The sequence below is a fragment of the Barbus barbus genome, assembly GCF_936440315.1.
Source record: "Barbus barbus genome assembly, chromosome: 46".
NCBI lineage: Eukaryota > Metazoa > Chordata > Actinopteri > Cypriniformes > Cyprinidae > Barbus > Barbus barbus.
This window is the reverse complement of record NC_136724.1, coordinates 14,052,087-14,076,238: the sequence shown is the minus strand read 5'-3', so window position 1 is coordinate 14,076,238 and position 24,152 is coordinate 14,052,087. Positions and strand designations below refer to the sequence as shown.

The window sequence follows — 24,152 nt, the reverse complement described above, 5'->3', positions numbered from 1 at the left end:
AGAACAAATAGCTTGAAAACACATTAAAAAATCATCAGTTATTGAACATCTTCTGTGTGTTCCTTTAAGGGGTAGTTCAGCTAAAAATGAAAATTCTGTCATTATTTATTCACCCTCGTGTCATTTCAAATCTTTCAAATGTGTTCTTTATTAAGTCATAAGAATTTTTATTTTGGGGTGAACTATCCCTTTAAGGGGGCTTCTTATGCCTTATCAAGAGACCCAATACAATGATCAAATGGTACTTAATAAAAACAATTCTACAATCTAAAGACCTGCAAATGGCATTTTTATTGTTTAAAGCTACTAGCTTAAGAAAAGTGTGTTTTCAGCTTGTGCTTCAAGTGTCTTGTTGTAATGGTGTTTGTGTGTCTGCAGGTGCCGGTGCAGTCGTGGTTTGATGACTTGACAGACACCGAGCTGCTGGATTTACTGCCACTGTTCGAAGGCCTGAGCAAAGAGACTGATGTTTACACTATGTTACAGAGCCTGAGGGCCAGGTAGCATACGGGTTCAGCACTGCCTTGCAAACACGAACGCCCCCTCCAGCCATCTCAGACCTAACCATCATTCGGCCCTGGCCTCTAGAGGACACCACTCATCCAACGAACGCCACTCCATCTCCCTCAAAGGACCAACGGCCAACATTGTTCCTTGGCAAGCAAATATAGACACTCAACTTCAACTTTTGATGCAGAATGAAGAAAAAAAAGTTGTTTTTTAAGACAAACACAAGAGTTTAATATCCTTGAGTATATTTACCAGGAAAAACAACAAGACGTGCTATTTTTCTGGACCAGCGTGAAAACACTTTAAACTTTTTTTCTTTTTTTCAGGCTATGCAGGCAGTCTTTTCTGTGGCGTCACCGGTAGTTCCAATAACTGTGATTTACTTTTTTCTCATTCTCTCGTACCAAGTGCCTTCTGACTTGTTTTTATGGGGACACAAATGAGTTTTTGTATGCTGCATATTTACAATTCGAAACCTTTAAACAAACACTTACTGTAAGAGCGAAAGTTTGAGTCTTAAAATTCGTGAAGATTTTCGGTGACAGTCAGAAGTCTTCATTGGACTGAATGATATTATCGGGCAAAAGATGATGCCGTTATTTTCTTGGGTTCTTCTATGCCTTTGAAAATATAGCATATAAGCATTGTGTTCAAAAGAAACGTTTGCATCTATTACCCAACTGTGATTTAAATTAATAATACAATATATTGTGAAAAAAACCTAAAGTTAATCAACAATCCAATACATCAGGATCTGAAATTAATAATCATCATTATTAAAATAAAAGATGCAATCAATATGAAGAATGGCTCACAAGTTTGTGTCTATTTGTGTGCATTCATTGCACTTGTTTAAGTTCCAAAGGGATGCTGGGAAGCCATGAGCAGATACACACAATAAGTCCATTGTACACCACCTTTACAGTACAGTGAATTTAAATGTGTTCGGTTTTCCTCAAGTTTTTGTGTAAAGAACGGAGTGCACAGAAATGTGGGCTGTGTGAAATGTAGTTAATGAGCAAACTCTGAGTGCTCGGTAAGTTTGCTGCATGATTTGCCACGAACTTTAAGCGGTTCACTTACAGAGCAGCAACCAAAAGGCCACTTGTGACAGTAAATAGTCATTTCTGGTGGCAGAACTTGGGGAAAAAGCAGGTATTTTCTTTTTCTTATCCATGGAACTATATGTGGTGGTGGTCAGCTGTGCATTTATACAATATTAAGTTATTCTATCTGTTCACCTTGGAGTTTGAGAAAGGTAAGATGGTTTTCGCATTATTTCAAAAATATACATAACATTTTGTGTCTCAGTTTATACTGTAAAAGTGAAAAGTAAAATAGTTTGACCTGTACTGACTCTTTTGTTGGTGTAACCTAATGTAAATAATTTCTCTGACTTGCATAAAACCAGACCAAATTTTGATTCAACACATTTTACAATGTATTTGCTCTGTCAGAAATTCCTGATCTCCATGATTAACTTCGGAATATCCAAATATGGTACTTGGGAACCTATGTGAATAACATGACCTTGAGCTTTATGCATTGTGTGTTTTAATTCTTGGAGATGAAAACAGCGCTGTGTGTTTGAGAGTATAAAATTACATTTTGAATTTGGGTGCTGTCCGAGAAATGTTTGCCTAAGGCGTCTCCGGGACGGTGAATGAAAGGAACAGCTGAATATGAGCTCTCTCATGTTGGGTTGCTCAAATGAGTCATATCTGTTTGCTTTACTATTGTCATGAATGTATGTGTGTGTGTGTGTGTGTGTGTGGGCGCACATGTCTGTATGTGTGCTGTACACACTGTTTTATGCCATTAGTGGGGAAAATACTTTTAAATCCTAAAGGTTGCTCATTATGCAGTGTTAAATGCAGGAAATGTTCATTCTTTATTGTACCACCAACATAATGCATTGGAAGCATGTTGCTTCATAAACACTGATTACCTAATCGGCTGTTAAATGACATTGAGACAAACATAATTAGTTTTGCCCAGACCCTGTTTCCCTAACCAGTGTTATTGAGTTTCTTCACATTAGAACTCAAATGTCTCAGAGCTCACATTGACTCAAATGCTTTTATTGTTTGAATGTCTTGACATTGAAGAGAAAAAAGGTTTTGAGAAAATAAATAGTTTTGTTCCGTTTCAACACACCCTTGAGAAGGTGGAAATGAAGGGGGGAAAAAAATGAATTATTTTGATTTTGTAGTTAGAGGCAGAAAATCAAGAAAAAAATATCACAATCTTTACCGATTACATAAAAAAACCCATATAGCCATATATTACATGATTGTAAGTAAATACTAAGTTCAGTATTATCTATATATATATTTAACCTATAGCAGATGATAGATTAAAGATGTATCTGTAGACGGATAGAAAGATAAACAAATGGATTGACATATAGTCTAAGTGGACGGCCATGACATGTGGAGTCCCACAAGGCTCAATTCTTGCACCGCTCTTGTTTAACCTGTATATGCTCCCACTAAGTCAGATAATGAGGAAGAACCAAATTGCCTATCACAGCTATGCTGATGATACTCAGATTTACCTAGCCTTATCTCCAAATGACTACAGCCCCATTGACTCCCTCTGCCAATGCATTGATGAAATTAACAGTTGGATGTGCCAGAACTTTCTTCAGTTAAACAAGGAGAAAACTGAAGTCATTGCATTTGGAAACAAAGATGAAGTTCTCAAGGTGAATGCATACCTTGACTCTAGGGGTCAAACAACTAAAAATCAAGTCAGAAATCTTGGGGTGATTCTGGAGACAGACCTTAGTTTCAGTAGTCATGTCAAAGCAATAACTAAATCAGCATACTATCATCTCAAAAATATTGCAAGAATTAGATGTTTTGTCTCCAATCAAGACTTGGAGAAACTTGTTCATGCCTTTATCACCAGCAGGGTGGATTACTGTAATGGTCTCCTCACCGGCCTTCCCAAGAAGACCATTAGACAACTGCAGCTCATCCAGAACGCTGCTGCCAGGATTCTGACTAGAACCAGAAAATCTGAGCATATCACACCAGTCCTCAGGTCCTTACACTGGCTTCCAGTTACATTTAGGATTGATTTTAAAGTACTTTTACTCGTTTATAAGTCACTCAATGGCCTAGGACCTAAATATATTGCTGATATGCTCACTGAATATAAACCAAACAGACCACTCAGATCATTAGGATCGAGTCAGTTAGAAATACCAAGGGTTCACACAAAACAAGGGGAGTCTGCTTTTAGCTATTATGCGGCCCGCAGCTGGAACCAGCTTCCAGAAGAGATCAGATGTGCTAAAACATTAGCAACATTTAAATCAAGACTCAAAACTCATCTGTTTAACTGTGCATTTGAATGAGCACTGTGCTATATGTCCGAACTGACTGCAATACATTTTATGTATAATCATTTTCTTTAAATTTATTTTAAATCATTTTCTATATCATTTTAAAATTCCTTGTTTTTATTATTCTTATTTCCATGTTTTTATTGATTTTAATGTCTATTTCACTTTCTTTTATGTAAAGCACTTTGAATTACCACTGTGTATGAAATGTGCTATATAAATAAACTTGCCTTGCCTTGCCTATAGATGGATAGAGGTATAGACAGAGACATAGATGGATAGATACTGTAGAAAAGTAGGAAGATATGTGTGTAGGTAGGTAGGTAGATGAATAGATAGACGGATTGATGGATAGATAGATATATAGAGCGGTGGAGAGACAGGTATAGAGTAATAGATGTCTATATAGGTCAGTAGATGGATGCATGGATGTATGTAGTGGGTAGACTACTAGACTAGGAGAGACTAGGAAGATATACATATGGATGGATGGATAGATAGATAGATGGATAGGTATATGCAGGGTTAGATATATACAGTAGATGTACAGTATAAATAGATGGATATAGATGGTTAGACATACAGTATATAGAAAGACAGATGGATACATATCGTTAGGTAGGTAGATAGAGTAATAGATATATGACATACAGATGGAAAGATGCATAGATAGGTAGGTAGGTAGGTGACAGGCATTATATATGTATATAGACAGAAACTGTAGATGGATAGACGTACAGTATAGATCTTGTTAATCAGTAAAACTGCTGTTATCACTCCGGAAAGAAGTTTTTGTTCCTTGTTATAAATGCCTTTAGACTTTTATTGTAATGTTCTGCTTTTCTGCACACACAATACTTTGAGAGTTTGTTCGCCCACCTCTCTCCGTCTCCCTCAGAGTGGCATTCTGGCCTGCAATTAAGGTGAAGCCTCTAAACCTTAATGAAGCACCATTTTGCTGCTTACTTATCTTTATTCATTAGTGGCTGATGGGCCGTTTGCCATAGGAAGCCTCTGATATCTGTCCAAGAGCCTCTCACAGGGGATTCGTTCACTCTTTCTCCCCATCTGCTGGAGTGGAAGAGATTAATCACTGTCTCCTCTCTCCGGCCCTCCTGGGTGTCTGTGTGGCGTTCCTTGTGATCTGAGCGTGAAAGAGCCGAGAGAGCTGATGTGAGGGGAATCCAGAGCAGGAGAGAAACGCACGAGTCTCTCTGACCTCCACCAGCTTCAAACCAGCTTGTTTTATATAACAGAGAATATGTGATAATGAAGGAGATTCCTAATTCATGGTGAAGTTTATGAACTATCAGTTACTGTTTACTCACTCTCATGTTGTTCCAAACACATGCGATTCTTTCTTCTATGAAACACAAAATTAGAAAATATCAGTAATGGTCCCTTTTTTCATGTTAATGTGGACTCATGCTTTCAAGCTTCAATAAGCATGCAAAAAGCTCCATAAAAGTAGTCCATATGACTCATGCACCATAAGTCATATGATGGATAACAAAAAATGAAGTCATTATTTATGAATAATCTTCCCCTTCAGAGAGCTGTTAAAGCAACTGTAAGTAGTTTTGTGTATTTTCGAAGCCCCTACAGTTAAGTGAATGTAATTGACTGTCGTAAATATATCACTGTCCCAATTGCTGCCGTAAAGCAATCCGCCCTTTTCACGGAATTTCGTACTCTCTCATCAAATTTACAAACTCCCAGAAGAGACACTTGGGGAAGTGTGGGAACGAAACAGAAGCTATTTGCCTTATTAGATGTCCATCAGAATGATTTTAGAAGTGATATTTCAAGGTAAAAAACGCACATAAGTTACAGTATCTTTAACTGCTGCAGCATGGATCGTTCACACCTGAATATAGTGATTTATTGAAAAGATTATTGTTATATTAAGACTATTGAGGAAAATTGGAATATACCATAGAAGTCCTATATGTCACTTGTAAATTACAAGCTCTTTTAGTTATTCTGTACATTTTATTGAAAAGAGTGGGCAGTGGGAAAGTCACAAGTTTGAAGCAACATGAGGAAGAGTATTGTGATTTAATGTTTTAGCTGAATTATTATAAATCATCCTTTTCTGGTCTCAACCAGTTTCAAACAAGCTTCTTTCCTTGGCAAAATGCAATAGCCTAAAAGACGTATTTTATTCTTATTAAGGCTGCATTTGTTTGATCAAAATACAGTCAAACAGTAATATTGTGAAATATTATTACAATTTAAAATAACTGTTTTCTATTTTAATATATTTTAAAGTACAATGTATTCCTGTGATGGCAAAGCTGAATTTTTCATAATCCTTCATAAATCACTCTAATATGCTGATTTGGTGTTTAAAATGATTATTATTAGTGTTGAAAACCATTGTGCTGCCAAATATGATTTTTTTATTTTTTTTCAGGATTCTTTAACGAATAGAAACTTAAAAACTGTATAAATAATTTTATAAATGATAATAAATAAATGCAACTTTTAACATTATAAATGTCTTTTCTTTCACTTTTAATCAATGCATCCTTTCTAAATAAAAGTATTATTTCCTTTAGTTTCTTAAATAATAAATAAATATATAGACTCTAAATTCTAAAATGTATTGATTTATTTTCTTATAGGGTCATTTTGGAATTACACAACAGACAAACATGTATAGTTTTAACCTTCGGTTATTGGCTTTTGTGTTGGTTTGTTTCTAAAGGTTTATTTATGTAGGGTTATGTACGTAAGAGGTCAAAAGGAACTCCTGTTCTTGTCCATATAAAGTCTTGTGTGGGTATTAAGGTGTGTTCTCACCTGTAGGGCTGGACAGATACAAGCCCTTCCCTGATCAGCACACATTAACAATGTACAGAGGGAGAGGAAACCACTCAGAGAGATTCGTCATAACTCATTAATACATTACTCCGCTGAACAATACCTCTGTTCAAGGCATACAGGTAAGAAAAACCTTATTTAAACTTTCATTTGATCACGTACATACAGTCCTTGAAGGACATGTTATATAATCATAATTATGATACAAAGTTTTACATTTTTAAAATCGATGCTTACTTATAACCAAAAAAAAAAAAACAGTTTACAGTATCTTAATGTATATTTTCCTTCTTTGCAATGCAAACTCATTTCCTTAATGACTCGTTGATGGAAATCAGTACAGAATCAGGAATCGGAACAGAAATGTATGAGTTTGTCGTATCGAATGAAAGGATCCTACATTTTTAAACTCGCACAGGGAAATATGAGACTAATTCATCTCATTGATTAGGATTTATGGAAAAGCCTATGCTGACTATTATTTAAAAAGCTTTGTCAATAGACAGAAAAACCAGTCATTCAGGACCGAAAGCACACAAAACTATTAAATATGAAGTGTTTGTACAGTAGCTGTTTGTCAGAGAGCACCCATGGATGTTTTTAATGTAACATGATCATGCGAAAGATTAAATGCTATTAAGGCTGTATCATATATACAGTATGACCAGCATACAGCTGTGCTTTAGTTTGCCTATTTTCTCACTAAATACCATTTTCTGATTCCATATTTCTGTTGTTTATGTTGAATTGATGTATTAGTAATCAGGGGGTGCTGTCTTCTACATCCTGCAAAGATTGTTCTGTGTGATATTTGTGTTCATGCTCCACCCTCAACACTATATTTCAGTCAATATTCTCGCGCCCCAGTTTCTTAGCAACAGCTGTGCTGTGATTATGAAAGGTCAGTGTTTCTTTTCACCGTTAGCATTGAGTTTTATGAGAGAGGACCGGCTGCTGATGTGTAGTTGTCGTTTGTTTGCACTATGCTGCTTATTTGCAGGCTATTTGTCCTAATACGATTCACAGTTTGTCTGAATCTGCATTTTAAATGTTTTCTGAAGCAAAGTCGTTAGCTGGGCACGGATGATGAAACATCTCAAAGACATTTTAGCCATTGTATGACTCCAGAGTTGCAAAATATTTCCACATAATTTGTAATGTGAATAGTGACCTGTTTTAAATTAGTTTTTTTCATGCACATTTCTGTTGCTAAGTAGTTTTTGTGTTTACTGAGCAGATTCTTGAAAGTGAAATCCATTTGTTGCCATAGTACTGGCCAGCACTGTTTAGTGGTACAGATTCTCTAGTTTAGAAGAAGCACAATTTCCACATATTCTCTTCATCATCCTTTCATAAACCATCTGTTCTCTGTCACTCAGTGTTAGGAGTGATGAAGCTCTTTTTTTTTTAAAAATCAAATTTTTGTACAAAAGATAGATTTGCAAAAATCTGTCATAACATTTCATTAAAAACTGAAATGTGAAACACATTGTGTTATTATAATATGCTAATGTTTATCATTTTATTATGTTAAAATAAGTGTCACATTTACACATTTACATTATAGTCCAATGTTTTGTTTTTTTTTGTTTTTTTTCTGCAAAAGTAAATAATACTGAAATAATTTAATTATATTATACTTTATAATGCAAGCATGAATTCAGGTCAAATTTAGATTCACAGTGTCAAAATATGCTTCAGTATACCTGAAGTTTTATTGTCAGTTGTGATGCATTATGCTGTTGTTATGGTTTTTATTCAGATAGTTTGAGCATTGAGATTCCTTCTCAGAATACAGCAGAATGACGGACGCCCAGGATGTGATAAAAAACATCCAGCGAAAACCTGGCCTGCAGATCTGGACCATCAGTGTAAGAGATCACTTTTGTTTTCTCAAATTAGGCAATTTTTGAGAGGTTTAATATTTAATATTTTTAATGATATATTGCGATATCATTGTACATCGCAATGATACAATGATATATATATATAAGAAGAGTTCATTTAACAGTTAACTCAAGTTTTTTCATTGTGCATTCCAATTAATTTCAACTGCAGTTGGTTTATTTTGATTAGGTATGAAATTACTAAAAAATACTAGCTAACCTAACTAACACAATAAATACATGATAGCATAATAAAAAACATGATTTTTGAAAATTAAAAAAAACAGAGTTACCTGTTTTTGCAAATGAAATTTTCATATATATATATATATATATATATATATAGTGCCCTCCAAAAATATTGGAACAGTAAAGACAAAATTGCTCTGATGGAGTCAAGACATTTACAAATATGATTAAAAGATGAATATGAGACAAAACTACAGAATGTCACATTTTATTATTGGGTGATTCAACACACAGATGTTTTACCAAATAAAAAGAACAGCACTTTTAGAGTTTCATACCGCTATCTGATGTGAGCACAAGTATTGGAACAGTTGCCTCACAGGTCTTTCTTGATCAGCTGTGTCCTGTTGCATTAATTCTTCAGATATTAAAAGCAGAATATGTAAGAAAAAGAATATGTTGTATCAGTTGTGAAAGTGAAAGTGACGTGACATACAGCCAAGTATGGTGACCCATACTCGGAATTCGTGCTCTGGGCAGCCATTTTTAATGCTGCGGTGCCCGGGGAGCAGTTGGGGGTTTGGTGCCTTGTTCAAGGACACCTCAGTCATGGTATTGAGGGTGGAGAGAGTGCTGGACATTCACTCCCCCCACCTACATTTCCTGCCGGCCCGAGACTCGAACTCGCAACCTTTGGATTACAAGTCCGACTCTCTAACCATTAGGTCATTAGGATCAGACTTTGAGAGAAAAGCAAGCAATTTGGATGCTAAAAGAAAAGAGGAAGTCAATTAGAGCTATAGCAAAAACAAAGGGCATGGAGAAATCAAGAGTTTGGAAACCACCAGCGACACCAGCAACCAACAACGACCTGATCGGCTGAGAAAACAACAGTAGTTCATGACAGACGAATCATAAAAGCTGTGAAAATGAACCATAAAAGACGTGTCTGTAAAATCACCAACAATTGAACATGAATTTCACCAGCTGAAGAGGAGAGTAAAGGCAGAAACTCCCCAAAACAAGCAACAATTGGAATTGGCTGCATTAAAGGCTGGGAAAAGTATTTCAAAGGATGAGACCAAGAGTCTGGTGATGTCTAAGGGTCACAGACTCACTGCTGTGATTGTGCGCAAGTGATCTGCAACTAAATAATAGCTTTTAATCTTTTATATCTGCCTTATGTTCAACTGTCCCAATACTTATGCTCACATCAATGAGTGGGATGAACTCTAAAAGTGCTGTTCTTTTTATTTGGTAAAACATATATGTGTTGAAACGGCTAATAATAAAATGTGTCATTCTGTAGTTTTGTCTCATAATCATCTTTTAATCATATTTGCAAATGTCTTGACTCCACAAGCAACAGAGCAATTTTGTTTTTAATGTTCCAATACTTATGGAGGGCACTGTATATATATATATATATATATATATATATATATATATATAATACACACACACACACACACTCACATATATATATATATATATATATATATATATATATATATATATACTGTATATACATACATACATAATGTAATTGATATGTTATATTATATTAATGTATTATTCTGTTTTGTGTTTCTTCAGAAAATGAAAATGGTCCCTGTCCCAGAGCAAGCATACGCTAATTTTTTTGAAGGTGACTGCTACATTATTCTTAATGTAAGTAATCTGGTATTCAGTCTAATTCACATGATACTCTTTAGGTCATTTTAAATAGTGCTTTTAGAAAGAATTACTATAAACACTTTTGGGGCTGGTTTCACAGACAGGACTTATGACTAAGCCATACTTCAGTTAGGACATTAAAGTCATTTTTAGAAACATGCCTTAGATAAAAACATTACTTGTGTGCATCTTGAGACAAAACAAGGGCACTGACATATTTCAAGATCAATCAGTGCCAGTTTCTTTCAGTTGAAACAGCTCAGACGTACATTTTAGTCTGGGACTAGGCTTAAGCCTTTTCTCTGAAACTGGAGGTTGAAGTGCTCCAGTTGACAATAAATGACTAGGATTTATGTCCTTTGGAACACAAAGGAAGTTAACATTATGGAAGTTTTAATGCTGCTCTTTATCCAATCATAATCAATGGTGATTTCTTTCTCATTTATATAAAAAATATCAATTTCTTTTTTTATGAAATATTAATATTAATAAAAATAGATAATTCTAAATAAAATAAATGGATTTCAATTATATCAATTAATTATAAGTAATTTCATTTATAATTTTATTTTTATCTCTATTAATATTCTATATTTTAAAATGATTAATTTCACAGTCAAACCAAAAATTATTCAGACACCAAATATAATTTTTTATATTTTTTTACTGGTGGGTACAGGACACTATAGTTCATTTATGTAAGTGAGGATAGCAAAATAAAGTAAACTCTGAAATACTATACCCAAAAATTCTTCATACATTGAACTACCAGTAAAATTAATACAAAAAATTATTCAGACACTTTGACCTGACCTTGTATTGCTTAAGTTTTTTTCTTTAATTGCTAATGTAACCTTTTTACACCACAGACTGAACAAAATTAAGCATTGCTAAGGGTGGCCCAACTAAGTATTGATAGTTGTGTGTAAATATTGTCATACATAACAGTTGTCTGAAACATTTTTGGTCTGTCTTCATGCATCTTGGCATGTGTCATTCAGGTGAGCAACAGCGCCACACAATCCACTGACATCCACTATTGGATAGGCAACGCATCCTCTCAGGACGAGCAGGGAGCATCAGCCATCTATGTGACCCAACTGGATGAGTGTCTCGGCAGCAATCCAGTCCAACATCGGGAGGTCCAGGGAAGTGAATCAGCTAAATTTAAAAGCTACTTCAAGAATGGCCTCATGTGAGTGAAATAAAAACATTTTTGCTTGCTCTTACCAATTCCATGAAGGTTTGATTACGTCTACACTTTCCTGTTTCCTGTAGATATAAAAAAGGAGGTGTGGGATCAGGATTCACACATGTGGAGACAAATGTGTATAACATTCACCGCCTGCTCCATGTCAAAGGAACCAAACATGTGACTGCGAGAGAGGTGAACTGCTGCACCAGACACCTTCAGTCACAATACTACAATAGTGAAGGCTCACTTCATGAATATTAAATAGTTGATACTTGCTTGGTAATCTTACAGGAGCATACAATCACCAACACTAATTAATATTAATGAGCCACACCTTCATAGTAGAATATGTTAATAAATGCCATTCGTTTTCAGTGAGAACTGGAGATGTGTGACAGCGATGCAAGAAAAAAGCATAATATTATTAGTGTTATTAAAAAATAGTAATATTATAGTATTTAAAGACAACATGATGTTTAAGAAGTCAAGTAATTTGCTTTTATACTGTTACTGTACTGAAGCTTAAGGTAATGATTAAAATTGACTTTCGATAAATATAAAATATAAATATAAAAAAGGAAAACATTTAGTTAACTTAAAATGTATTAGTTCATTTAATAATTAAAAAAAAAAAATATATATATATAGGTTAATTTATTATTATTAATTCAATAATTAATATTATAATTATAGTTACCTTGATAATACAAAATACTGTGCTAAAATACTTTTTCTTTTTGTTGTTGTTGTTGAAAGACCCCAAATTGAAAACTCTTGTTTTCACAGAACACAGACAGACAAATTTATGCTAGACCTGGATTATGAATGTGGTCAAAGCACATTAGAAGATTTGCAATGCAATTCACTTTGTGTGAACAGATATTTATATTGGAGGCGAAGGGCCAACATTAAGAGGATCAGTAAATGAAGCTGTCAGACTGTAAATTATTGAATTTAATGCACAAGAAGGTCAAGAATCTTGTCACTGCAGTCCTCGTGTTCTTTTATGTTTCTCTATTACATGGCCTGGGTCCTTGAAAGAATCAGGAAGTTAAATATTGCACACCCCACAAATTATTCAGGATTACTGTCAAGAATGAACAGGACTTTTTCAGTAATGTCTGATTTCTACCTAGAACTCTCAAATTTCAGCAGGCCCGTGTGTGTGTGTGTGTGTTTGTCTGCAGGTGGAGGTTTCCTGGAGCAGTTTGAATCTAGGGGACATATTCTTGCTGGACTTGGGAAAAGCAATAATACAATGGAATGGTCCTCATAGCAACAGACAAGAAAAATTAAAGGTAATTGAAGAAACGGGGAAAGATACTGTGCTGGATATATAATAAAATGATGCATTGATTTCTATTGAGTGCCTGTCCTCTCCTGTCTTTCGTAGGCCGTTCTGCTGGCTCAGGACATCAGGGACCGGGAGCGTGGAGGCCGGGCTCAGATTGGTGTGATTGAGGGCGGGCAGGAGGAAGCCTCTCCTGAGCTGATGAAGGTCATGTTATCTGTTTTAGGTCAGAGGACTGGACACCTGAAAGAGCCAATCCCTGATGATAAACCAGAGCAAAACCAGACCTCCAACGTCAAACTGTACCAGTATGAACACTTTAATCTGTTTGGCATTAAAAAGTCTTATTCTATCTTTTAATCTATCTATCTGTCTGTCTATCTGTTTGTCTGTCTGTCTATCATTTGTCTGTCTATCATGTCTATCGTTCTGTTTCATTTTATCTATGTTTTATCATTCTGTCTGTCTATCATTCTATCTGTCGTTCTATGTATTGTTTTATTATTTTTATTCTGTCTGCCTGTCTATCATTCGATCTTTACGTCTATCTATTGTTTTATTTTTATGTCTGTCTGTCTTGTCTATCATACTATGTTATTTTACCTTTTTATTGTTATGTGTTACGGGGCTGACGAGACGTGAGACGTGCGGATCCATGTGCAAAGCTTTATTAAGAAACATGGTCAGAAACAGGCAGGGTCAGACATCGGCAAACAGGTATGGCAAGGGCAAGATAGAGCAATCCGTGGAGCAAGCGTGGGTCAACGATCGGCGAACAGTATCCAAAGGGGCAAGGCAGAGAGATAATCCAGAGACGAGAGCAATAATCCAAACGGGGAGCAAACAGAGTCCAAACGGCAAGGCGAAGGGTTAATCCAGGAAACACGGGCAGGGTCAGACACGGCAGGAAAACAAGGCAAGACTAGGACTAGAATTATGGCTCTGTAGAGTTGCTATCGCTAGAAGAGTGATAAACGCTAACAATACTCGGCCCCGATGCTGAGGAAGTCCATGGTTTAAATAGTGTGTGTGATTGTGAAATGAGCATCAGGTGCGTGTGATGAGTGAATGGTGACAGCTGTGATCTGTGCAATGCATAGTGGGAAATGGAGTCCAGTGTGCTGTGTAGTGTGAGAGTCAATGTGGTGAACGGGTGACCTCTGGTGGTGGTAAAACAAGAGAGCATGGACCAGATTCGTGACATAGCCCCCCCCCAAAGAGCGGCTTCCAGACGCTCCTATATAGTCCAGGAGGGTGGTGGAGCGGAGGCGGAACAGGGGGAGGGAACGGAGGGCCAGGTCCTTGAGGGAGTGGGAAGACCGGGGACAGAGGCAGAACCGGCAGAGCAGGAAACCAGGGTGGAGCCAGAGGCCAGTTCAGGACCGACAGAGCAGAGGCCCACCAGGGCGGAGCAGACGGCACGGGAGTCCACCAGGGCGGAGCAGACGGGACCAGAGCCCACCAGGGCGGAGCAGACGGGACCAGAGCCCACCAGGGCGGAGCAGAAGACCACCAGACTCGAGCAGAAGACCACCACGGCGGGGCAGATAACCACCAGACCAGAGCAGAGGACCACCACGGCGGAGCAGATGACCACCAGACCCGAGCAGAAGACCACCACAGGGAGGCAGACAGGGCAGGAACCCATGACAGAGACTGGGATCTGGGGAGAACAAGGACAGACAACACAGAGAGAGCAGAGACAGACAACACTGGGAGAGTCTTCGTTGCAGGGCAGGACGGGACCAGAGCCCACCTGGGCGGAGCAGGAGACTCCCAGAGCCAGACAACTGACCACCACGGCGGAGTAGACGGAGCCGGAGCCCACCAGTGTGGCGTAGACAGGGCAGAGTATCTCCACGGCAGAGCGGACTGGTCAGGAAGCCATGATAGGATCAGGGATCTGGGGAGAACAGAGACAGACACCACAGAGAGAGTCCCCATGGTCACAGGAGCCGTGACAGAGCAGGACGAGAGTTCATGGACGGTCTCTATGGCTGTGGCAGGACAGGGCGAGAGCTCACAGACGGCCTCTTTAGCCGTGACAGGACAGGGCGAGAGCTCACAGACGGCCTCTTTAGCCGTGACAGGACAGGGCGAGAGCTCACAGACGGCCTCTTTAGCCGTGACAGGACAGGGCGAGAGCTCACAGACGGCCTCTTTAGCCGTGACAGGACAGGGCGTGAGCTCACAGACGGCCTCTTTGGCCGTGACAGGACAGGGCGTGAGTTCACAGACGGCCTCCTTGGCCGTGACAGGACAGGGCGAGAGCTCACAGACGGCCTCTTTAGCCGTGACAGGACAGGGCGAGAGCTCACAGACGGCCTCTTTAGCCGTGACAGGACAGGGCGAGAGCTCACAGACGGCCTCTTTAGCCGTGACAGGACAGGGCGTGAGCTCACAGACGGCCTCTTTGGCCGTGACAGAACAGGGCGTGAGCTCACAGACGGCCTCTTTGGCCGTGACAGGACAGACAGTGAGTTCAGGGGCGGCCTTCATGACCGTGACAGGGCAGACAGTGAATTCAGGAACGGCCTCCATGGCCGTGACAGGGCAGACAGTGAGTTCAGGAACGGCCTCCATGGCCATGACAGGGCAGACCATGAGGTCAGGAACGGCCTCCGTGGCCGTGACAAGGCAGACAGTGAGTACAGGAACGGCCTCCGTGGCCGTGACAGGGCAAACAGCGAGTTCAGGGACGGCCTCCGTGGCCGTGACAGGGCAAACAGTGAGTTCATGAGTGGGCGCCACCACCTCGGGAGGTTCTGCAGCGGAAGCTGCCACCTCTGGTGGTTCTGCAGTGGACGCCGCCTCCTCTGGAAGTTCTGGGGCAGACTCGTGGACTGAAGAGGCCTCAGGAGCAGACTCGTGGACAGGAGAGGCCTCAGGAGCACAGTGTGCAGCCCACACACTCAAAATGGCAACCGCCATAACGGGAAGTACTGAGGTCAGGGGAACAGTCTCTGTAACAGACAGGGTTGAGGCCCTGGGAATGCCAGCTACTCGCACTGACATCAGTGGTGGGTCCATCACACTGGATATCAGACAGGGAACTTGAAGGACTGACCTTAAATCCTTGGGTGTGACAGACTCTGGCTGGAGCACTGTGACGTGGTGTGACTCTGGCTTGACAGCGACGACGTGAGCAGACTCTGGCTTGGCAGCGACGACGTGAGCAGACTCTGGCTTGGCAGCGACGACGTGAGCAGACTCTGGCTTGGCAGCGACGACGTGAGCAGACTCTGGCTTGGCAGCGACGACGTGAGCAGACTCTGGCTTGGCAGCGACGACGTGAGCAGACTCTGGCTTGGCAGCGACGACGTGAAGGGGTGTTGTTGTTGCCGCCATTTTGTGAGTGAGTGCGGTGTTGCATTCCTCCGCGACACCCACAGTGAACGGAGAGCCCACACACAGCAAGGCATAGTCCATAAATTGACTGAGAGATGAACGGGGACCCTCGCGGATTAACTGAGTCTTGAGCGGTTGATTAATGCCCTCACAGAAAAAATCTATAAGTGCATAGTCCGGCAGATCAGAAACATGGGCGAGGTCTAAATACTCTTGTATATACTCCTCGAGCGGTCTCGAACCCTGCTCGAGGGTTAACAACAATAGTGCAGTGTCCATACCTGGCCAATGTCTATTAGAAAAGCCGCTGGATCCTCTTTTGGCCGAGTATTCTGTTACGGGGCTGACGAGACGTGAGACGTGCGGATCCATGTGCAAAGCTTTATTAAGAAACATGGTCAGAAACAGGCAGGGTCAGACATCGGCAAACAGGTATGGCAAGGGCAAGACAGAGCAATCCGTGGAGCAAGCGTGGGTCAACGATCGGCGAACAGTATCCAAAGGGGCAAGGCAGAGAGATAATCCAGAGACGAGAGCAATAATCCAAACGGGGAGCAAACAGAGTCCAAACGGCAAGGCGAAGGGTTAATCCAGGAAACACGGGCAGGGTCAGACACGGCAGGAAAACAAGGCAAGACTAGGACTAGAATTATGGCTCTGTAGAGTTGCTATCGCTAGAAGAGTGATAAACGCTAACAATACTCGGCCCCGATGCTGAGGAAGTCCATGGTTTAAATAGTGTGTGTGATTGTGAAATGAGCATCAGGTGCGTGTGATGAGTGAATGGTGACAGCTGTGATCTGTGCAATGCATAGTGGGAAATGGAGTCCAGTGTGCTGTGTAGTGTGAGAGTCAATGTGGTGAACGGGTGACCTCTGGTGGTGGTAAAACAAGAGAGCATGGACCAGATTCGTGACATTATGTCTGTCTGTGATATCTATCTCTCTCTCTCTTTCATGATTATTTGATGTTTCTAATGATGATGTTGATAACTGATAATTCAGAATTAACATCTAATAAAATTAATTAGCATTCTGTTATTCCCAGTGTGTCTGATGCCAGTGGTCAGCTGTTGGTACAGGAAGTGGCTACCAGTCCATTGACCCAGGATTTGCTGAGATCCACTGTGAGAGACATGATGTCTACCAAAACACCCACAGTATCATTATTTGATGCACAGCTATCTGTGGATTATTCTTTGATGTATGTTTTGTTTGCAGGATTGCTATATTTTAGATCAAGGTGGCAGCTCAGTAATGGTCTGGAAAGGAAAAGCAGCATCAGATGAAGAGAGACACTCAGCACTGAGTCGGGCGGTTGTAAGTATCTGTTTGCATAGTGTCGTTCTGCAAAGTAGTATATTTATTTAATATCACTTCTCTATTGTGTCATAATCGGTGCACACAAATATTTATCCCTCAAGGGCTTTATAAAAGCAAAGAACTACCCATCCAACACAAAAGTGGAGGTTATGAGTGAAGGAGGAGAATCTGCCATGTTTAAACATCTCTTCAAGTCATGGAAAGAAAAAGGTCAATCTCAAGGACTGGGAAAGATGCACTCAGTAGGAAAGATAGGTGATTCATCATTCAGAATTATTTCTCATGTGAGAGTGTAGATGTTTCAGCATTGTCATGTTAGTATATGCATCATATTTGATTGTATCAGTGTGGTGATTGATTGTTATAAACATCTGTTATTGCAGCTAAAGTGGATCAGGTGAAATTTGACGTCATGGAGCTTCACGCTCAGCCAAAGCTGGCTGCTCAGGAGCGGATGGTGGATGATGCCTCAGGACATATTCAGGTCTGATCAAATAAAATAACCTGAACTCAAAAGTTTAGGATTGTTATCTCACCACAACAGGCAAATATCTGCTCTCTTTTGTGTTCAGGTTTGGCGCATTGAGAATCTTGAACTGAAGGAGGTAAACCCAAGCACATATGGACAGTTCTATGGAGGAGACTGTTATCTAGTGCTGTACACCTACAACAGAGCCAACAAACCACAGTACATCCTCTACATGTGGCAGGTGAGGAGCATAACATGCATACTCTATCTCCAAGACAATATACACTGAAATTAAGTTCATTTCATGTCATAATATGTGGAGAAAACATATAATAATCTGCAGAGAATCACAGTTACAGATCCAGTGGCCCAAAATAAGTACTTTAGGACAATAAATGCACACAAATTAATTTAATTCTACTAGATAACAAAATATGAAAAAAATTGTCAACCATAAACCATATTTTCTAAAAGCTACCTTCCCTTCTAAGAGTTATTTTGCAGTGAATTTGAAGTTTGGAATTTTTTTGTTTGTTTGTTTTGCTATAAAACTGGTTGTCCTCAATGTTGGGAAAAGTTGCTTTTAAAAGTAATGCATTACAATATTGCATTACTCCATAAAAAAAGTAACTACTTATGTTACTTAGTTACTTTTGATGGAAAGTAATGCATTGTTACTTTTGCGTTACCTTTTGTCTCCTGGGCTGGGCTTGCTTTGATTTGGCTTGATTTGTTTTCTAATAACAAAAAAACTCAAAAGTTATATTTTTTGGCAACTGTAAAGGCCCTTTCATATCAAAAGTGGAATTAATAAGTCTCAGGCTAAAGGAAGAGCCTCAGCCTTTGCACCTCACTCCCAATTTCTCTCAGCACAGGAACAGCAGAGGTGTAAGTGAATAAATGAGAAATCAAAGTAACTTGTGTTAATTAAAAAAAAAAGGTAAATCAGATATTTCATTGTAAATTTAAAAGTAATGCATTAATTTAATAGTTAATTGAAAAAAGTAACTAATTACGTAACACGTGTTATCCCACACTGTTTGTGCTGTATTTATATAAAATAAATGTAGACCCACTGTATATAAAATGCATTATATAGCTACAGTATAAGGCTATAGTACAAAATAAACAATGCAGCATTTCTAATATTTGAACTCTACACAATTTTACATTGTAAAAATTCACATGTATTGAGCAGAAAAGCTATAAATACACAATATGTTATAATCTGGATGCACACATTAGAGATCCTATGACATGAAGCATGTGTTCTCCAGGGTCGCAATGCTACACAGGATGAGGTGACGGCATGTGCTTATCAGGCGGTGAATTTGGATAACAAATACAATGGAGCCCCAACGCAGGTCAGAGTGGTCATGGGAAAAGAGCCCAGACACTTCCTGGCCATTTTTAAGGGCAGACTCATCATTTTTGAGGTGACTGTGCCTTCATTCCTATGGTACATATAACTCTAAATTGTAAATTATTTTATGATCTGCATTATTTAGCACCTTCAGGTAACCAAATATTTATTTATTTACTTACTTACACTTTCATAGAATATATCCATATGATGTCTTGCCTCTTTGGAGTATTATATGAGTCTACTTTTTCTTAAGTATGTATTAATAAATATTAATTGCTAAAGTGCTTTATCTTTTCGTCGGCATGTTAATTGTTTCTTAGGGTGGGACTGGTAGACGGGGTGTTGTGAACCCTGATCCTGGTGCCAGACTCTTCCAGGTCAGAGGGACACATGAGATGAACACCAAAGCAACAGAGGTGCCCGCCCGAGCCACCTCTCTCAACACCAATGACGTCCTTCTGCTCAAAACTCATCAGAATGTCTTCCTGTGGTATGGCAAGGCAAGTATAAGTATATATAAATATACGCTAATTAATTAAATATAATAATTAAATCTATGAATCATAAAATTATTGAAATAAATACATAGATAATTGGTTAAATTGAATAAATATAGACTAAAACTAAAATGTATAACATTAAAACAAGCAAAACATAACAATTATACTTTGGCTAAAATGTGTTATAATAAATATACACTACTGGTAAAAAGTTTGGAATGTTTGGATTTTTGTTTTTAAAAAGAAGTTAGGACAGTAAATATTTATAATGATATAATATTACTAAAAAAATGTAAAATTCGAATTTATTCCTGTGACAACAAAGTTGAATTTTCAGCAATCATTACTCCAGTCTTCAGTGTCACATGATGCTTTAGAAATCATTCTAATATGCAGATTTTTTTTCCTCAATTATTAATTATTATTGGTGCTCAATTATTAATAATGGTTCTTATTATCAAAGCTGGAAACGGTTTTTGCTACTTTGCTAAAAAATGTTTTTTGATAAGTGAACAGTATTTATTTGAAATAGAAATCTTTACTTAATATTATACACATCTTTACAGTAATTTTTTGCATCTTTACTGTTTAAAAGTGTTAAGAATTATTATTTATTTTTTTTAATCTTATGGCAAACATGGTAATGCATCATGTTGAGAAAAAAAAGCGTAATTATTCCAAACCTTTGACCAGTTGTTTATTAATTTATTAATCATAAAAAATATACTTTGTTATATTTTTATATCTCTCTCTCTCTTTGTATTTGTGTGTGTTTCTGTTTCTCACAGGGCTGCAGTGGAGACGAGAGGGAGATGGGAAAAGCTGTAGCTGATTTGCTTTCTGAGCAGGACAAGCAGATTGTGATGGAAGGACAGGAACCAGCTGCCTTCTGGGTGGCTTTGGGAGGGAAAGCTCCATACGCCAGTGACAAGAGGTACAACCTTAAAAACAGATAAAGATGAGCTCATACTTCAAATCTAGAGGACAGTCAATCATTTCCACTGACTTCCTCTGTATCGCCAACAGACTGGAGAAAGAAGTAGCACTTCATGAACCTCGTCTGTTTGAATGCTCCAATCAGACGGGCCGATTCCTAATGACAGAAGTGGCTGACTTCAGTCAGGATGACCTGGACGAGGATGATGTCATGCTTCTAGACACCTGGGAGGAGGTGGGCTGCGTGAGGTCGTGAGGTCATGCTGTCGGCTTCTTTTGCATGAGTCTGCCGAGAAATGGCGGTGTCGTTCTGGGTTATGCAAAATATGCAGAGAGAAATTAGCATCAAAAAATTCTGCTGGTTGTTTTACATATTAAGCTACTCAAACCCTGGGGTTTTCAAACTGGTGACCAGGAAAATAAATTACAAAGAGAAAGATAAACAGTGTGGGAGATGTCTGTTGCAAAGAGGTCATCAAAACTCTTCTTCTTCCTCCCTCAGATTTTCCTTTGGATTGGCAACTCAGCTAACCAGTACGAGACTCAGGAGTCCTATAGCAGTGCAGTGGAGTATCTTAAAACCCACCCAGCCGGACGGGACCCTGGGACACCCATCACCACTGTTAAACAAGGCTATGAGCCGCCCACCTTCACTGGCTGGTTTAATGCTTGGGATGCTCATAAGTGGAGTGTGAGTCAAACAGGTTGAATTTATCCAGCAGGGGGCAGTAATGCACAACAAATTCACTAACAAACTAACTGAATCGTGAGAAGTTCAGTTCTCATAATCATTTGTTGATTCTTGTCTAATAATACATCCTTAACATGAAAGCAAAATGGACCATTTTTGCTTCCTTAACACATTTTACTGATCTTATTTTGCATGATTTTTCATTGCATGTTTTTCCAAAAAAAAAAATTTTTATAAGTTTAAATTATTATTATTTATTTGTTTAAAGTTAAAATATTTTATTATTTATAAGTTTAAATATTTAGTTATTATTAATATTATTAATTTCTAAGTTTAAATATTTGTTACTTCTTTCTTCCAATTTCTTCTCAAAAGCATAATATTTTCTCTAAAATATTGACAAACAATTATGGGAGCTTGTTTCCTCCATTGGACAAAAAAAAGGTCATTGCAGGTTTTCTCTTACATTTCAGAATTACTTTTCTCACAATTATAAATTTATATCAAAGAATTTAGATTTTTGTTATAATTCTGAGATATAAAATTAGAACTGCAAGATATAATACTTACAACAAAAAAATGAGGTTGAACAAATGCAAACTGATCTCACATTCAGCCTCCCATTTTTCCCTGATGCACAGAATCAGGTCCTTCCTACTTTTTTCTCACTGAATATTCAAATATTTAATATGAAAGGAAAGCTGGTCACCAGTGCCATTTCATCCTGACTTAAAATACTTTTTGTCCTCCATCACACCACATAATGAACTGTTACACTTGAGACACTTTTTCAGTTTCACTCTACATTCCAGGGAGGCCTTTCATATGAGGAGATGAAAAGCAAGCTGGCTGATATTTCACAAATCACTGTGGTAAAAAGCTTTCACCATACTGATTAAATGCTCGATATGATTCATTTAAATTGATTCAACTAATGTGATCAAATTGATTGTCTAATTACATTTAGATATCGATATGATCTACACACCTGTGTACAAATCTAAATATGATGTCAACCTCTTTTCCTGTAGAATCTCAACAACACAAACCTGAATAAGAAGACAGGAGGAGGTGGCGGGAGCTACAGCGCTCCTGGAGGTCCAGGAAATATAAAGTCTCATAATCAGAGGATGTCCTCCTCCATCTCCAATGCATATGTAGACCAGTCTCCCAGTGGAGCAAAGCCTTCTGGGAGGCTTCATTCCGAGCAGCTAGTTAAAACTCCTCAACATCAGCTGCCTCAAGGAGTGGACCCTGGAAAACAAGAGGTGGGTACTGAGACCTTTAGTATGGAAGCCTCTTTCTGTGATGGGATAAAAAAATAAAAAAGGTAATTTGACGCAATTTGTAGCGCACAATTCTGAATTTTTTCTCACAATTCTAAAAGAGAATTATTATTTTTTTTAAATTACTTTTTATCTGACCGTTTTTATCAGAATTGTGAGAAAACAATTTGGAATTGTTAGATATTAACTCAGAATTGCGAGAATAAATGTAAGATAAGAGTTGCAATTAACATTTTTTTATTTTTTAATCCTGTGGAAGAAACAAGCTTCCATACTTTTTGGAGTTGGTCTTAAAAAATCAGAGCTCGAAATATATTTTTAAGGTTATTATCTAGTCATTTTTTTATTTCAGGAATATTTGACTGATGCAGAATTTGAGAATCTCCTCGGCTGCACCCGTGACAATTTCCAGCGGCTGCCTAAATGGCGTCAGAACGACCTTAAAAAGAAGGCAGGACTGTTTTGAGTTGGTTTTGCTATAATGACATACAGTCTGATCTTCAGACCTGATTATTGTGCTTTATGTCTATTTTGGGCTAGAAGATGGTCACTTATAAAATATTATCGATTTTTTTATATTTTGACTCAAAAGCTAACATGACAATAGAAATGCTTTGTAAATATCTTACATAGAACATCAAAATTATCCCACCAAAATAACTATATCAGTCACATACAGTAGAACATGTCTAAATGACTTTTAGTGCTAATAAAAACACAATATATGCCAAGAAATGTTTCTGAGATGTTTAATTTAGTTTTAATGAATGCACTAGTTGAATGTCTCAGCATTTTAGAGTCAGTAAAGCCAGTTCTTTCCTGTTAGGAGGACGTCAGAGCAGGACATCAGAAACAGATGTTGTTATGGCTTAATATAGCTGAAGTAGACTGTACCAGCCTGTGTAACAACTGTCCTTTAAGGCACACTAGATAAGTTAAGAACAACATAAAAATAGAAATATTTCTAGAAAAGGAGCAGATCAAAGCTGCAATACCTTATACCAACAACAATGAATACAAAACAAACACCATAAAAATATAAACACAGCTACTGTTTGTAAATGTATAACTTTTCCTTTCTTTTACGTTATACACATTTGTAGTGGAACACTTTTACTGGTCTGACAAGATAACGCAATACATGCTTACTGTTCAGATTCTTATATAATGTGATTATTATTGATAGCTGAACATGTTTATCAGAAAATAATGGATAGCATGTACAGTATTGGTAATATGGGGTAAACGGTTCATTTGTATCCTGAGTTCATATAAAGAACAACTGAGCATAAGCCAACTTAAGTCATT

At 38.2% G+C, this 24,152-nt stretch overlaps 2 protein-coding genes across 7 annotated transcripts in view; both read left to right on the top strand.

The window, feature by feature from the left end:
- Nucleotides 1–2,694, top strand: part of LOC306865034 (CTD small phosphatase-like protein) — a 42,663-nt gene extending 39,969 nt beyond the window's left edge. For 4 of the 5 annotated variants that reach the window (XM_079409363.1, XM_079409366.1, XM_079409364.1 and 1 more), the window contains one exon: nt 379–2,127. In XM_079409363.1, coding sequence (XP_079265489.1) covers nt 379–504 — 126 coding nt within the window. In that variant the 3' untranslated portion in view covers nt 505–2,127. Of the gene's footprint in view, nt 1–378 lie in introns of all 5 variants that reach the window. The other variant, XM_079409365.1, reaches the window with a different exon arrangement.
- LOC306865031 (advillin-like) lies at nt 1,572–23,920 on the top strand. Of its 2 annotated transcripts, none has more exons than XM_079409358.1 (21): nt 1,572–1,768; nt 6,674–6,810; nt 8,451–8,559; nt 10,360–10,434; nt 11,442–11,635; nt 11,719–11,827; nt 12,823–12,933; nt 13,029–13,234; nt 17,322–17,400; nt 17,495–17,593; nt 17,698–17,851; nt 17,980–18,080; nt 18,169–18,306; nt 19,343–19,501; nt 19,752–19,931; nt 20,720–20,865; nt 20,958–21,102; nt 21,370–21,558; nt 22,371–22,430; nt 22,590–22,826; nt 23,197–23,920. In XM_079409358.1, exons 3-21 carry the CDS (start codon nt 8,491–8,493, stop codon nt 23,308–23,310), a joined length of 2,565 nt encoding a protein of 854 aa, XP_079265484.1. In that variant the 5' UTR covers nt 1,572–1,768; nt 6,674–6,810; nt 8,451–8,490; the 3' UTR covers nt 23,311–23,920. The 2 variants fall into 2 exon arrangements, with proteins under 2 accessions (XP_079265484.1, XP_079265483.1); XM_079409357.1 differs by lacking the exon at nt 1,572–1,768 and adding an exon at nt 5,514–5,671.
- The last annotated feature ends 232 nt before the right edge of the window (nt 23,921–24,152 follow it).

Excerpts from the sequence above, each read along its gene's own strand:
- LOC306865031 (XM_079409358.1), top strand. The coding sequence starts at position 8,491 with ATGACGGACGCCCAGGATGTGATAAAAAACATCCAGCGAAAACCTGGC. Across the intron at positions 19,502-19,751 it reads GCAGACTCATCATTTTTGAG|GGTGGGACTGGTAGACGGGG; the intron begins GTGACTGTGCCT and ends ATTGTTTCTTAG. Across the intron at positions 22,431-22,589 it reads ATATTTCACAAATCACTGTG|AATCTCAACAACACAAACCT; the intron begins GTAAAAAGCTTT and ends CTTTTCCTGTAG.